The sequence below is a fragment of the Heterocephalus glaber genome, unplaced genomic scaffold (genome assembly GCF_053883595.1).
Source record: "Heterocephalus glaber isolate CG9 unplaced genomic scaffold, H.glaber_assembly_v1.0 deba00001465, whole genome shotgun sequence".
In the NCBI taxonomy this organism is placed as follows: domain Eukaryota; kingdom Metazoa; phylum Chordata; class Mammalia; order Rodentia; family Bathyergidae; genus Heterocephalus; species Heterocephalus glaber.
In genome coordinates, this window is record NW_028258312.1 from 22,892,393 (window position 1) to 22,908,527 (window position 16,135).

The window sequence follows — 16,135 nt, forward strand, 5'->3', positions numbered from 1 at the left end:
CAGTAAAATCCACTGCCCCATAGTCCTAAATTCTGTTCATTATATTTGATAAAAGGTAATATTTACCACTTGGCACCTCCCCAAGGGCTTTAGGAAAAATATAAACACAGGATTTTACAGAATTCAATACATTGTTAAACACTAAGGCAATTTCTCTCCTTGAATCAGAAATGGATTCTTGTGCCCGAAGTTGAGCAAAATCCACATTTCAAATCTAATCACATACATGAATTTCCAACACCAGGCCAACAGCAATTTTTTTTTTACCCCATTTGGTTAGCAGTTATCGTTGAAGAATAATCAAATTTTCTTTAGTTTACATTAAACACCTTGTAAATTCCTCTCGATACAGATTTCTCTAGGCAATTTTCAGGGCAATATAAAAAAATACCTATGTAAAATACTAAATTCTTGAGGTTCAATATATAAAATTAATTTACACTCCAGGAAAAGGTTTAGAAATAAATGAAAAGAAATTCAAAGATAGAAATTACCCTTTACTTTTTTTGGGAAAATGTAAAACATGTAGGGAGCATCATGCAAACAATAAAAGCCAGTCCATGTTTGCTTTCCTGTACCAAACTCACAAAAACAAACAACACATTTAGACCACTTATTTTAATTCCAAATACTTTTTTCTCTTTAAATCCTGCAGATATTTAGCTGCTGGAACCCGAAGAGCACACAGTATAGCTTCCTGATGAAATTGATGCAGTTTACAAAAAACACAGGTGCCACTGTCTGCCGCTTCTCCAAGACGCTCTGGTACCCGGCCGCAGGGCTTGGTTTCTTCAGAGGCCTTCAATCCATCACTACCATCACCACCCAGTAGACTCAAGGACGCACTTTCATGATGCCAGTGGCCTTATAGTTAAAATATCTTTAAATTGGTGGTAGACATCCATATTGTTTTGAATTCTTTAAGAAGAAAATTTTATCACAATGCTGAAAAATGTATGCCTAGCACTAAGTCCTTTCTTTTTTTTTTTTTGGTACCAGGGATCAAACTTGGGACCTTGCACTTGTGAGGCAGGCAGCGGAACCACTGAGCTAAATCCCCAGCCCTCTAAGTCCTTTCTTAAACCTAATTTACCCTTCCTGGTCCCTGACCTTATTTATACCTTCCATATCATCAGCATTTTGATAGATTTCCTTCTTATACCTTATTTTTCTTCATTATATTTTTTTTCAACAAAACAAAAACAAATCCAAAATACTCCTCTTCAATCTATTTTCTCCAATGTTTCTCCTTTCCTTGCTCTCATGGCCGAGGAACACTGCTTCTCAAAACTTTACGCCATGAAGGATAAGGGCTTGTTTGTTTTGTTTGCCTTAATCCAGTACAGAGTGACACTTTCATAAAATACAATAAACTGGATGACTAAGAAATAGAAAAAGAACACACACAGAGAATACAAGTGCACAGATAATACCTTTGGCTATCATGGCAAAGACAAATTGTTCCAAATGTTTCTAATCTTATCCCACCATATACCAACAGCAAACACTTACTGGACAGGAACTGATCTGAGGACCACACTTGAATATCGCACCCCACAGGCTACTGAGGCCTTTAGTCTTTCTCAGATGTTTGCTCACCATCCCCAGATCCCTCAAAGTCCCTCTACAGAAGCTGTTTTCACTAGTTCACTTGGAAATCTCTTCTGACTTGTTGGCCATCTTAGCATGAAACCCACAGATAACTTTCTTCTTCTGGTAACTGATAAAAAGACACTTTCTCCTTGGTCTTTTCTGACACCTCTTTCTCCTCTAGGGTCTTCTTCCTTCCCTGGCATCTTAGGTTCATGTTCCATGCGGTTCTGTAATTAGTAACTTGGTTTTTTCCTCTGTCCACAAAGACTGTATTTCCTGATTTTAACCATTGTCTCTGAAAATCCAACTTTCATTTCTAACCGGAGATGCTTAGGTTCTCTCACCAATTTCCTTCTCTCACATAGATATTACTACTCAAATTCATTAGTCTTTCAATTCACATCACTTCAAATATCTGCCAAAAGTTCCTGCATTTTCAGGTTCTGTAGCAGATATAGTACCTTTGTTTGTTGTTCAAATGAAACAAAGATTCTCCTCACAAGGTGCCCTGTAGAATAAGCTTTGATTCCAACACAGCTTGATTTCAGTTCTAGCACTGGCTGGCTTCATAATCGGTTGCCTTAGTGTATCCTATTATACCCACTTCATCGACTGCTGCTGAAATTAATTAAATAACGGTTGTGCAGTAACTAGCACAAAGAAAATGCTCCACAAATGTTCTCATTATTGTCATTGTTATTAAAGTTAATTACTCCTGCAGTGACTTTTACTTGTATTATGTTACAAATAATTTTTGATAGTTAGTGATTTGTCTTTAGACTGGATTTGTGGCAATTTGTTAGTCACTCTTACTCATTATTACGATGACAACCAGCAATTCTAAATCATTAACGAAAGTATAGTTTCAGAAAATGGCTCAAACATTTACATAGGAACATTCAGAAACTTGTAAATTGGGAGTACACAGCAAGAGGACCAACAGTGCCACTGAAATGCATTTAGTTTCCAGCACAGCCGCTCACTGGCTGCTTGCTTTGTCAAGTCATCTAATGTCTTTGTCTCAGTTTTGTTTTCTCATCATTAGAGATCCAGATATATAATCTATATTCTTCTCATTCCTTAAGTCTTTAAGGTAAAATTACTTTTTAAATTCCAAATACAAACTATGTGGTGAAATGCAATCTGTAAGTACATTTTTAATAAAACAGGCTTATTCAAAGACAAAAAACCACTATTACAATGTTTGAAACAAACAAAACTTAGCCTATACATGATACAAAATATTAAATAAGAGTTCAAGAAAATTATTTTTTTAAGAAAGAGATGGACATTGTATAGTTTTCCAGTTTGGCACTCTGTTCATAAACATATAGATGCAATATAAAATGTAGGCTAAAATATTCAGTAATTAAAATCTATTATTATTATTTTTTTTGGTACTGGGGATCAAACTCTCAGGACCTTGTGCTCGTGAGGCAGGCAACAGAACCACTGAGCTAAATCCCCTGCCCTATTACTTATTTTTAATAGGGAGCCAACATTTCACTGTTGAATAACAACAGCTACCAATGAAGACATACTTTACTGCCAAAAAATACGCTTAGCACTTTACATTTATTGGCTCACTTAATCCTCATAATGAAACCTATAGAGTGAGTAATATTTTGTCACTTAACACATGAGAAAGCTGAGCCTTCTCCCGGCCTTGACTTAAAATCACCCCGGCAGTGGCAGGTCAGACCACAGACATTTTGCAAGCCTGCCTCATCTAGTTAAGCCATTCACTCCCAAGTAATTCTACACACACAAAAGCAAACAGCTCAACAAAATAACGAAAGAAAAAGAAAGCAGAGGCTTTAAAAGAATAGACAAAAAATAACATCCACAGAAAAGAGAATGAATGTGCTCAAGAAGAAAAGGAACCCACCTTCGTGACCTATGACAGACCTGGAAGCCATCTGAAAGCTAACAATTCCTGCCACGTTGTCATTGGCTAAAATGTTCACTCTAACAGTATCGGAGCTGGGCAAAATCCTACTTCCACCTTCGGTGTTCACCAAACTAACTATGATGCTCTCATCACCTTCTGGCTTGGCATCATCCAAAATGGTTAGAATGGCTGTCTTTTTGGTTTCTCCTATAAAAGACATTAATGGAATTAAAAGTCAAAGAAACAAAATCATCAACATACAGAACTCAGAAAGCCCAAAATAACTTCTATTTTAAAAAGGTAAGTAGAAATACAGTATTTCCCCAAAATCATTTACTAGGAAATAACTATTATACAAATATTTTCTACTATTTTTAAAACGTATTCTAAAACATCATGGATATTCGATATTTTCAAAAGTAACCCCAACTATACCATGATCCTGAATTATTTTCATTAAAAAATATGTGCATTAAAAAGTGAAAGAACTTGGCAAGCACAAGGTCCTGAGTTCGATTCCCAGTACCAAAATAAAATAAAAAATAAAATAAAAAGTTAAAGATCAGATACAATAGATAGCTCTATGATATGGAATTGTGAATAATGTCTATTTCCTCCATTTTATTGTATATTCTGGTGTTCTTTTAAGTATGCACTACTTTCCAGTCAGAAAAACATCATGTTAATCAGAATTTATTATTGCCTAAATCAGGATTTAAACAATGATTTCAGTGAAGATAACTTTCCCACATACAGTTGAGCTATTTTAAAAATTTAAACTTTCCCCATATATCACATGATTCAACTAGTCCTGAAAAACAATCAGTGAATCTGACCCTAATTCTAGTTTATAGGCCATATAATACACAATTATATTGTCTGTGAACATTTTCATAGACAATATAATTATGATCCTACACAAGAAGACTACTGTCTTCAAAAGAAGTCCAAGAAGACTACTGTATTATCAGTTAGGCACTAAGATAAACTTTCTATGAATACAACCACCAAAGTTTATAGTATTTTACTTATAAATCATTTCCACTGAAGATTTATCCTGACATATCCAGGGCTTATGAAAATGCCTCCAGGTGATACTCTCCTTGTTACTCAGATACTACCGGTTCTCACCCACATGCTGATTGTGGGTACACTGTTCAATCCCATAACTTCGTTTACAAATTAGAACCTGAATTATATTTGCCTCTGTGTTTCCTTAAAGGCGTTGTTCACATGCACAAAAAATAAAATTCACATATTCCCTGAAAATCTTTTCTTTTTAATGAACAAAAAAGATGCATATGTAGTCACGTGAGCCTATGTATGTTAGTCATCAATAGGCCAACTACTACTTTCTCTAAAGCTGTGGTATACCTCTGCACATGAGCAAAAATACACTGTCAGTAAGAATTCTTATGAGCACCAACATAAAAATTGACTATGATGACTGTTGGGGAAAACTAAAATCCACTTAGAACCAAGGCTCACCTTCAGCAAAAGTCAGAATGTCTCCAGCACCTATAAAATCCAAACCCTCAGTGGCTGTTCCACCAGCAACTCGCCATTCCACAGTCACCTGACCTAAGCTGCCTCCTGTCCTGTGGATCATCAGCTCCACCAGGGTTTGTGGCTGTTCCTGAACTTCCACGAATGAGCCGTCTTCTGAGGTGTTGGGGCCAATGCTGTAGATCACAAACACACCAAAGGCATCGCCATTGAATGCTATGACAACGGTAGAAGTGTTTGGCTGGCCTATGGTTGGCTGATTTTTAAAACTGGCAGTGATGTTCATGAGGTGAACTTCGAGGAGAGAAATGAGGAAACTCTCATCCATTTCTGGAAAATCATCAGGAAGAACAGAAACTGTGAGATTTGCAAACTCATCACCTTCCAGCATCATGGCCCACTGTCTTGTCACGGGCTCGTAGTCGCTGCCGGCCACAGCCTGACCACTAAACAGAGACACCACCCTGGTCATGTTTTTCCTGTAGGTCCGGAAGTCTGAACTGTTGACAGTTGGGCTGATCCACAATGTCATCCAAAAGCACTGTGGACCCTCGGCAGTGCTGAGAAAGGAAAAGGCCAAGCAGGCCTGCTGTCGGAGGCACAAAGTGGCACAGGTATACTGGGGCTCCCCGACAGCCGAGACATTCACCCAAGTCCTCCAAAGTGGGTCAGGAAGCCCTCGAACTGGCGACTCATAGTAGGACAGTACATTCTGACCTTCCTCCACTGCGAGGCCCACTGCGTCAATGTCAGAAGTACTGTAGAGCAACAGCAGCTGGCCAAAGTGCCCTCCGCTAAAGGTGGAGGCAATTAAAACACAGTTAAGCACTCAAAGCCATGCGTAGATTGCGTGCAGAGCACAGCAGTGCTGACTGTGGTTGAAGTACTAGTAAACCACAACCATGTTGCTTAATTACCTCTGGTTCTTAACATTGTATCTTTTTCTCATGTAAAGGAATCTTGTCAGTTTTCAATCAAATAATGCTTATTTTTAATCAAGCTAAGAAAACATCCTGCAAGGTATGTAAATGGCATCCATTCCAGAACTTCCAAACAGAATTTCAAAAATAATTTTATTGCTAAATTTCATGGAAACAAAGCAGTATCGACCATATTATGAGTACATTTATAGGAAGCATAGTTACTTGTCACAAGATCCCTCAACCTCTGTATTTTCTGTTTCTGAAGGAGCTCAGTGAGCGCTATGGTGGCTCACAAGAAAAAGCGAACCTGGAAAATGAACCTTGTCATGTGACAAGTGAGTGCTCCTTAATTTAGGTGCCAGAGGTATTTAGATTCTAACAGACTGCAGATTGAAGCAGTAAACTTTTAGAGTGAGGAAGCCTAATGATGTGTAACCTGTTAGCCATTTCACTAGCAATGGGCCTGGCACACGTGATAGGCTTTTCCATGAATAAATGTAACTCAATACACTGTACTAACACACAAAATAAGTTATGATATAGAAAAACCACCAAATCTAAATCATGTAGTAGTAGAAGGATTCTTGCTACCACCCACAATTCCCACCACTCCCGCAGGTGCACACAGCTATCTCATGTACCTTCGCCTGACAGTTATGTTAGCACAGGAACTTCTCTCCAAGGGCTCTTGGACACGATAAACCGACTGGACAAAGGCTACCGTACCGTAAGGGTTGTCATTGGCAGGGATAATAATACTTGCCACTCGATCTAACCCAACAGTACCTCCACCTGAGGCATCAGTTAGCTGCACTTGAATAACCTAAAAATACAGTGAAAACTTCCTTAACAGCATCCCAGTTCTGAAATCAGAATAAGAATCATGCAGGAAACTAATCAAACATATCCATACATGAACAAGAACAAAATGGAACAAAATATAAATAGACTCAAAAATCTCCCCCAATTACTTTTACAAACCCACCATGTAACAGAAAAATCCACCATCAGCGTTTCATAATAGAGCATGCTTATGCATGAGAAATACAGGCTGTTTAAATTCCTTAATGTCCAATTATATAATCATATAAATCAATTTTAAGATCCCTGTTTATGTTCATCATTTCAATAATATGAATTTTATATCCTATACCTTTTAAATCTAAGGTAAACACTGCATATACATTTTGATGGAAAGTTAATCCACTGTGCTTTATTTCCTACCTGGCCTTAAATAGAAATTATCTAGCAAAGCTTAAAAGATAAAGCACCATATTTTAATGTCATCTAAACTTAGAGTTTATCATATTGCTTCATCTTTGTGAAAAATATATATCAGGAGAACATGTATCTAGTATATTTGTCATTCAGTAAATTCTCAATAATAGTTGAGATGAATAAATTAGTAGAAAATCAAGAAAATAATTAAGACTGGCTCACACTCAAGCCAAAAGAGAACATGGATACAAATTACGAGTTTATACAAAGCAAATATAGCAAGAATTATTACAGATGCACATATACATTTAATCATGTAACCAAAATGTTGAAAAATGCAATGTAATTGCACACACAAAAAATTCTTGTTCTGGTAAATTGGCATGCATATATAATCTATTTCTAGAATATTCCTGTTTTTGTTATAGATAAAGATCACTTTCAAACTACCACAGTTTGGACATTTTTTTGCAGGTATAACTTATTTGATATACATATATCTTATTTGATGTAACATTCTTCCTAAAATGTCACAGCAACAGCCACCTGTTCTAGTTACTGCAATACAAAGCATAATTTACAGTGTCATTCTATACTAGCGATGCCTCTCACCTCTTCGATCTCCGGAACGTCGTCAGCCAGGACCTCTAACAACAAGGTTTGAATGGTTTCCCCAGGGGCAAAGGTCACATTACCTGAGACAACTCGCAGGTCACCAGTAGCAAGCTGTCCATTAATGGTGGCAACCCACTGAACAGTAACATTGCCAAGTGTCCCAGAATTTTGAATTATTGGCAGGTTTACCTTCACTGAGTTAAACTCAGGTTCCTCTACAATAAGTTTATTAATCTGAAAACCTGAAGGACAGAGAAAAGTTGATTTCAAGTACAAGGAAAACTGAATCAACATAAAACTAACATAGTGGATCCTTTCTCCCCTTAAGTCTTTGTAACTATACCCCACAGAATCTCAGTAACATGCTGAGATAACACTCGGTCAGCTCTGCCAAACTAGTTTTCATTGTGATAAAAGCAGAAATCATGAACTCAGATGTCCACAGGGCTCACAGAATACCAGACACGTGTGAAATAAAACCCCTGAGGGCTGCAGCTGGGCACACAGGGAGAGTGTGGTCTATAGAAGTAGGTGCTATTTTGCTTCACCAGTGAATCTACACAGGAAAAGGGACTTGATGTTTCTAGATTTTTCTATTTAGCAAGAAAGCTCAGAAATCTAAATCTGAATGGGAATTTCTTTAAATAAGTTTTCTAAAGAATTAGCTAAGATTCAGAAGACACTTGTAGGACGCAGATCTGATCTAAAAGCCAATAAGCTACAGTTTCCATCTCTGTCTTAAGAAGTGATTTTCTTTCCTCATTTCTTTTTTCTTTAAATAACTACTAACCAGTGCCAGTTATTCTACATGGGGATCCAATATACCAGTATTCACAGGTTAAAAAAGAACTCTTAAATAAATCAATATGAGTCTCTAAAAATAAAGAAGAGGCCATTATCTATGTCTCATATGGGCAAGTAAAAGACACAAGGCAACCTGATTACCAAATAATCCATAGGGGTCATCGGAAGCCTCAATAATAATGATCGCTTCTGTTAACGCCCCGACCGCAGCACCTCCTGTTGTTTCATTCAGCAGTTGTATGAGAAAAGATTCCTCCAGCTCAGGGTAGATGTCATTAATGATATATATTGGCACAGCTTTACTGGTTTCCCCTTCCAGCAAGACCACATCTGACGAAGCTACACTATAATCTTCACCTACAAAGACAAAAGGCTTACTCCAAAATAGGACAAACATTCCATACTGGGGAAACAAAAACAAAATTTATGGATGTACCTGAGCAGACTGTTTGAAGATATTAACTACATTTTTCTAAACAAGAATATGTTTCTTTTTCAATATCACCAAACAATAGAAAGGACTTCCTAAGGCTGTTCATGTACATTCCTTCACTTTCAGAAATATGTGTACATAGTTGGGTGTGCATTTGTGTGCATGTGTGTTTGTGTGTGTATTAGAGAGACAGAGTTATTCATTACCATAAAATGTCTCCTATCTACAGAAAAAGAGATGTATATTACTTTTTTGTAGAACAAAGAACAGAACTGGAATTCTAGGCAGGCGGCAGAACCACTGAGCTAAATCCCCGGCCCTTAGAACTGGAATTCTAGTCTCATGAGGAGATAAATTATTTTCTTGCACAGATGTGGCACATTACCATTGTTAATGGTATGGCCCAAAATGACAGACTTTGATGTGAAGTTGCATTCAAAGCTACTGCTGAGTATCATGCAGGTTGCTTTGAGCTTTGTTTCTGACCCCGCAGTGGGTAGAGCACATCCCACTGGAACCTCCAAGCTAAGGTCTCAGGACACAGACTCATCACACCCACCACCTGTCCCACTGTGAGTCCGCCTGGAGGCCCCCGGGCACTCTGAGGAGCTGCCCACCTAAAAATATGCATGCATACCACGCAGTATTGGGGGCACCTGATTTAGTATCTTCACAAGCAAGGATCATGTCCACATGATTTCCTTCTACAAATCAGGCACAATATGTCATTCATTTGCACTCATTTCCTTGAGTGAACCCTGGAAAGATTCTAATCTAATTGCTCTTAGACAAATCTCTCTAAATGCTGGAACTTGACTGCAGAGAATGCCTGCATTTGACAATGAAATCATTTTGCCTACTTAAAGTGGTTAATGCTAGCCACTGCCTCTTTGGTATTCCTCATCAATAAACAAGCAGGATAAAGGGGTCACAGACAGGGCTGGTTGAAGGACCAAAAGCAACAGCTGCTTGTTTTTTTCTGTGGTCTTCAGTATCCATTTACATATGAATTCTTTTCAAAAAGTGAAAACATACACAAAGAGAAAGAAAGCCAAGGACTTCTGTAGCTTACTTTTCATTAGGTTGTGCGTATTTTGATAACCATAGCTTTTGAATGTATGTGCAATTTGCTATCAGTTTTCACAAACTGAGGTCAGAGATATATTAAAGCTCTAGATTTGTGTCTAAAAAGATGCAAGAATAATACTGCTTTCTAGCTGAGTTTTGCAATTATATCTTTGGGTAGCTTTGTTAATCAAGGATATGAGTCCTTCTAAGAGTTCACTGTTCTTAGATGTCCCTTCTTACCAGCAATCGCAGTTATTGGTACTGCTTTAAACTTCACAGAAACATCTGCAAAGGCTCCTCCTGTTCTAGTCACATTGATGATGGGTCCGACATGATTTTCTGCCACTCGAACAACTGGTGTCGAGAGCTGAAGAGTTCCAAAGGGATCATCATTGGCCAGGATAGTTAGATGGGCTACAGTTTCTACCTGAACGCCAAGGCGAGGTGAGTTTGGAACTGAAAGGTAGAAAAAAAGCTAATATATCAAGATTCTGAGAACTGCCTGAAAATCAAGAGGCCTCAGTAAGATTCCATCAGCCAAATGAGATCCTCATTTGATGTTCCTCTCTGCTCTTTATATTTTAAAAGATTCAAATACATACAGCTGGGGATTTAGCTCAGTGGCGTAGTGCCTGCCTGGCAAGCACAAGGTCCTGAGTTTGATCCCCGGTACTAAAAAAAAAAAAGAAAGGAAAAGAAAAAAAGAAAAAAGAAAACATATATGTACTAGCATTAATCTAGGCACTGGAGATACAAAAATAAATCACAAGTCTCTGCTTTCCTGAAGCTTATAGTCTATGGATAATTTTATTTTAAAATTGCAGCAAAGAAACAGTTACCCTGCAGGAATAGTTTCATAAGTTGGAAATTTATCAAAGAGGAAAATCATTCAAGTATAATTAATTGTCAATTTACATAATGTTGCAATAGATAATAATGAAGCTACAGAATTATGATCTTCTAATTAGTTTACCACCATGCCAATTAAAATAAAAAAAAGCATTCCATTTACAAAACTGAGTAGAAAAGTAATTTAGTTCCTTGAGCTCAAAGACCAGCTACAAACTACAGTCAACATACTATGAACATTAGAACTTGTTCCTCCTATCTAATAGTATTTGTAACCAAGGATCCTGTCCTTCTTCCTGTCTTTCCTACTCTTTAATAATCATTGTTCTATTCTCTTCCTTAAGAGCAACCATTTTAGCTTCCACATACACATAATAACATGCAATATTTATCTTTCTGTGCCTGGCTTAAATCACTTACAGTAATGTCCTCTAGTTCCATCCATTTTGCCACAAATAACAGGATTTCATTCTTTGTTAAAGCTGAATAATATTCAATTGTGCATGGATGCACATTTGTTACCAACACTGTACAAAGAACACTGAGTGGTTAGGGAATCTTCAGAAATAAATCTAGCAATACCCCTGGACTCTGTAGATTGGTTCCAGAATATCTAAAGCTATAGTATATAGTACAATAGTGCTAGAGGATCAGTTACACATGGATTCCACAGAAGCTTCTGAAATTTACTCTGAGAACATAACTGACATTAAAAATATGATTTTGAAGGAGAAAATATGTTCATTTCCCACTGTCTTACAGATAAGCTTGTGTGAGATGATGCTTTCAGTTATACCTTAGTATTTTTATAGAAGTTTTTCTTTTACTGAAGTCTACATTTGATGTTTTAAGATTCTTATTTCTCATAATAACACATTAATGGATACTTACTTGGGCGATTCTGTACTTTCTCCACTAAAACTGGACTGAGTAGCTCAATAAACACAGACTCCGACCTTTCTGGTTCATCATCATCCAAAACTGAGATAGTTATTGTTGCTTCACTCTGATTAGCCACGAAAAGAGCAAATCCAGAAGCTGATACATAGTCTCTTCCTTGAGTTGCTCTGGCTAAATTAGGTGGAAAATAAGGTGGTTTTTCCGTATCATCTACTGTTGCATAGGAGACTCTGACTTTCCCCAGGAGGCCTCTCAACCTGACTATTGATAATGTAACATTCTGGGTCGCTTCCTCAACTGTAATAGGTCTACTTTCCTCAGAAAAAATGAATACGCCATAAGGATCATCACTGGCCAAAACTATTAACGTGGCATTGGTGTGAACTCCCAAGGAACCGCTCGAGACACTGAGGATCAACACCGAGAACGCCTTATCTAGCTCCGGGTTTTCGTCCGGCAGGATTTCCAACATGATGTGGGCGCGTGTCTGGCCGACCTCAAAGGTGACATTGCCGGAGGTGAAAGCGAGATCGCCATCAGGATCTGAGGCTGTGCTCCAATGCAAAGTCACCCAGGACAGAGCTCCGTGACTCCTCACCACCTACAAAATAGCCAAGAGTAAACTGTTTCAAAGAGGTTGAACCCACTGACTCACAGGCTGTGAGCACGTAATGATAGCAGAGTTGTAAACTTAATTTTACTATATCAGTTCTCAAGATTGTAAGATTACTGAAGGCACGGGAAATATACCACCCACCCCTGAGACCCTCGGGGATTGTATAAATGGAGAGTGGTTAAACATATATTGATGAAAAATTTTAGTTTCTAAATTATAGGTGTACCTTATAAGTAATTATAATATACATTAAAAACGAATCAAATGTGACTAACAATTTATTACTCTTACGCACATTTATAAAAAATTTGCATTTACTGAAAAATGGTATTTACTTGATTGTAAGGAATAGATATGTTGCACTTTTCTGACATTAGCCATAAAACTCATTTTTGAAACATATAATATTCCCTTTTATCTTTGATATAATACAACCAACCATCCAAAAACAACTCCATATTTGGCCCAAGGTATAACAAAACACATTTAAAAAGGAAGAAATTTTTTTTAATACATTAAGAAGAGTGAACAGCTTAGACATATTCAAAAATAACTCCCAATTTCTTATCCTCAAAAATAATTTTTATTTGTACTTCAAATGATTGCTAGTTCAAAATAAAATTATAAATAATAATTTTATTAAAATGTGATCTTTCTCCCTAATTCTTTGTTCTCTTTTCTAAGTAGCTATTCTTTCTAAAGTTGGTCAATTAATTCCACAACAGTTTATTGAAGATCTGCCCTAGTAATACAGAAGAACATGTCTGGGAGATTTTCTTCATTATCTGTATAAAAGCACTAAGAAAACTTCTATCTTGCCTGGGTCACTAAACAATAGAATCCTTATGAATTTCTGCTGGAACCAAGCAGAATGAACACACAGACACACACATGCACACATGCGCACACACAGGGAGACACACAACCACACACACAACCATATAGAGTTATTCTTAACACTTCTGTTCACAAATGTTTTGGAATTCTTTTCCCTTCTGGGAAATAGCAGAACAGGACTGTACTTCACCCTCTCACATTAGGCATGGCCATGCGACTTGCTGTGACCATGAAAATCCAAGTATGAAGAATGAAAATCAGGTTCAGAAAGAACTGGGGGAAACAGGTACGGAGGAGTACACCTGTAGTTCCAGCAGCTACTGGGCAATTCAGTGAGACTTGGTCTCAAAATCAGATAAGCTGGGAGCACCGGGCAACTTAGCAAGACCCTGTCTCAAAATAAGGCAGAAAGGGACTGGGGATGCAGCTGAGGGTACAGTACTTGCTGAGCTTACAGGAGGCCCTAGGCTCAATCCTCAGTGCCACAAAAAGAAGAAGGGAGAACAAAAGGAAGAAGAAGGAAAGAAGTTAAGATAGAAACTCCTGCTGAGCAGCAGGCTCTGTAATTCCTGGTCTCTAAAGTGAACAGATGACCAGTGATCAGTTAGGCTGGATGAATACCATGAGTGAAAAACAAATTTCTGTTGTGCTTAGACATTGATATTTTAGAGATGTCTGTTTCCACAGTCTGTCTGATCTCAAGGAAAAATCTACATAAGATAAATACTCATAGTACAGCTTCATTGTATTTCTCCTTAAAGGGTCAGAAATCTAGACTTCAGAATAATAAAATGAATTTATATGCACAATTAAACAGAGACAAATGCCAAATCACTATTCAATTATCAATTTGTAATGTCTGTGCCAATGGGCTCATTCCTTTCCACCTACAGGAAAAAAAACCCAGAAAACAAATCTTCATAATACAATTAAACATTTATTTTAAAGAACACAGAGTAGGAACAGAGGGAAAAAGTACTCACATTTAGCAACACAGTGCTGTGCCCATCTTCTGGTTCAGTTCCATTCACAAGGAGCGACTCTGGGCTAAACTCGAACACGCCATGTGCATGGTCAGAGGCTGCCACAGTCACCAGGATCCAGGAAGCCACTCCTAGGCTGGCTGAGGGACAAGTTCCAACAAGTATCAGGAAAATGTTAATCAGTAATTTACAAACCACAGGAAAAGCCAAGAGCAACTTTTGAAAAGAGCCATTCCATTCACAGAGTACATTCTCATTTGTTTTAGAAAGAAAGGCAGACACAAATGGTTGCCACATATACTCATGTTTTTATGACCTCTCTCTACACTGGCACCAACTTGGTACACACATGCTGCAGAGGCACTTGGAGATGAATAAAGAAAACTTGTTTTTCTTTTTCTTCTCTGTGAAAAAGAACATTCTTCAGAGAATACAGGAGGAAGGTCTCCCACGACCCCCACTGACCTCAATAGAATTTGAGCCAGACTGACGCTTACTTTAATGAAACAGTAGTTTCCCCACGATTTTAGTCAATCTAGCTGAATAAATTCCTGGCCTCCAATGTGCATCAATTCAAGGCCTACTTTCACATTCTCTTACTATCAATTTGATCCCAAATAGTCCAATCCTATAACTAAAAAGATGCTAAGATCTAAAGAAGCTTCTATTTTCCTAACAAGTACATTTAGTTTTTATTTTGTATTACTGAGACCGAAAAAAGAAAAGAAAAAGAAAAACTCTCTAGGTAGTAATTAAAGAGAGAGAAACCAATGAGGCACTGATGGAAGTTAGGAATGCAGGGGTGGGAACGTGAGTTCTGACACTCCAATTAGCAACCCGGCATTGGGAAAGGAACCTCTGAGAAGTAAAAGTGCTCTCTTTCAGCCATCAAGTATTCTAAATATTCTCTTCACATATGAAAAAATAAGCAAAGCAAAAAGCAGAATCACATTTGTGAATCCATTTCAGAAGCCATCTTCTTTTCAATATTCCCCCTACCAATTGGCAATTGAAATCTCCCCATCTATTTTATTCCTCATTTCTTTTTCCATTTGTTTTGAGTAAATGCTACACATAGAAACTCATGGTTCTTTTTATACAGTAAATAAGTATGGTGCATTTAACATGAAAATATAAATGTTCCATTTATCTCCTTTTCGATACTCAAAGCTATATAAAATATTTTTCAACAATTACTTTTACAAACGCCATGCAAGCACAATTCCTGTCTGGTCAGACTCAAGGAGCTGCATTAGAGGCCCAGAGAGACCAGAGCCTCGGCTTAGGACAGACAGGGAAGTGACTCAGACTCCGCCACTTTCTAGCGGGTGACAAATGTGGAGCAAATGGCACTTTACCAAGTTGCAGTGATGGTTAGCAAGATAAAATATGTAAAGGACCAACACATTCTAGGCGTCAGTAGGGGTTAGTACTGCTGCCTCTGCAAAGAGACATTAAAATAAAAACGCACTAGGAAAGGACCGAGGGGCAGCTGCTTACCACGTCTGTGGAGAGTCGGGAGGAAGCGTTCCATGTCCCCATCACCACTACCACTGCCATCAACCCTAAAGATCTCAGCCACTGCACCGGGGACAGGCGGAGACACAGCCCGCACAACACGCACTGACACAACGAGAAAGTTAAGAGCTCTTCAAACACAGCAAGAGGAGAACGCAATCATATTCACCAGTGACACACATTCTTCCATAGAAAGCAGACCACTGCAGAACATTACTGCATCATAACACCAGTCAAGCTACTAAGTAACAACGTCATTCATTGTTTCAGGAAAGAGTCCATGTCAATTGTGGTTGGTAGTTCACATTTCCAACTATTCATAATTTTATTTTTAAACTTTCTTCTATTTACGGCAGTGTAAATTGTTTTCTGACATTTAAA

At 37.8% G+C, this 16,135-nt stretch overlaps 1 protein-coding gene across 7 annotated transcripts in view; it reads right to left on the reverse strand.

Annotated features, from left to right (window-relative positions):
- Positions 1-16,135, reverse strand: part of Adgrv1 (adhesion G protein-coupled receptor V1) — a 483,421-nt gene that overhangs the window by 347,702 nt on the left and 119,584 nt on the right. For all 7 annotated transcript variants that reach the window (XR_015438967.1, XR_015438966.1, XM_087180966.1 and 4 more), the window contains 9 exons: positions 15,737-15,859; positions 14,237-14,376; positions 11,792-12,401; positions 10,292-10,507; positions 8,692-8,907; positions 7,744-7,988; positions 6,555-6,736; positions 4,973-5,784; positions 3,482-3,691 (listed from right to left, as the gene is read on the reverse strand). Coding sequence is in view for 5 of the 7 variants with exons in the window: in XM_087180966.1 (XP_087037092.1) it covers positions 3,482-3,691; positions 4,973-5,784; positions 6,555-6,736; positions 7,744-7,988; positions 8,692-8,907; positions 10,292-10,507; positions 11,792-12,401; positions 14,237-14,376; positions 15,737-15,859 (2,754 nt within the window). In the remaining 2 variants the exon portion in view is untranslated. The remainder of the gene's footprint in view (positions 1-3,481; positions 3,692-4,972; positions 5,785-6,554; positions 6,737-7,743; positions 7,989-8,691; positions 8,908-10,291; positions 10,508-11,791; positions 12,402-14,236; positions 14,377-15,736; positions 15,860-16,135) is intronic.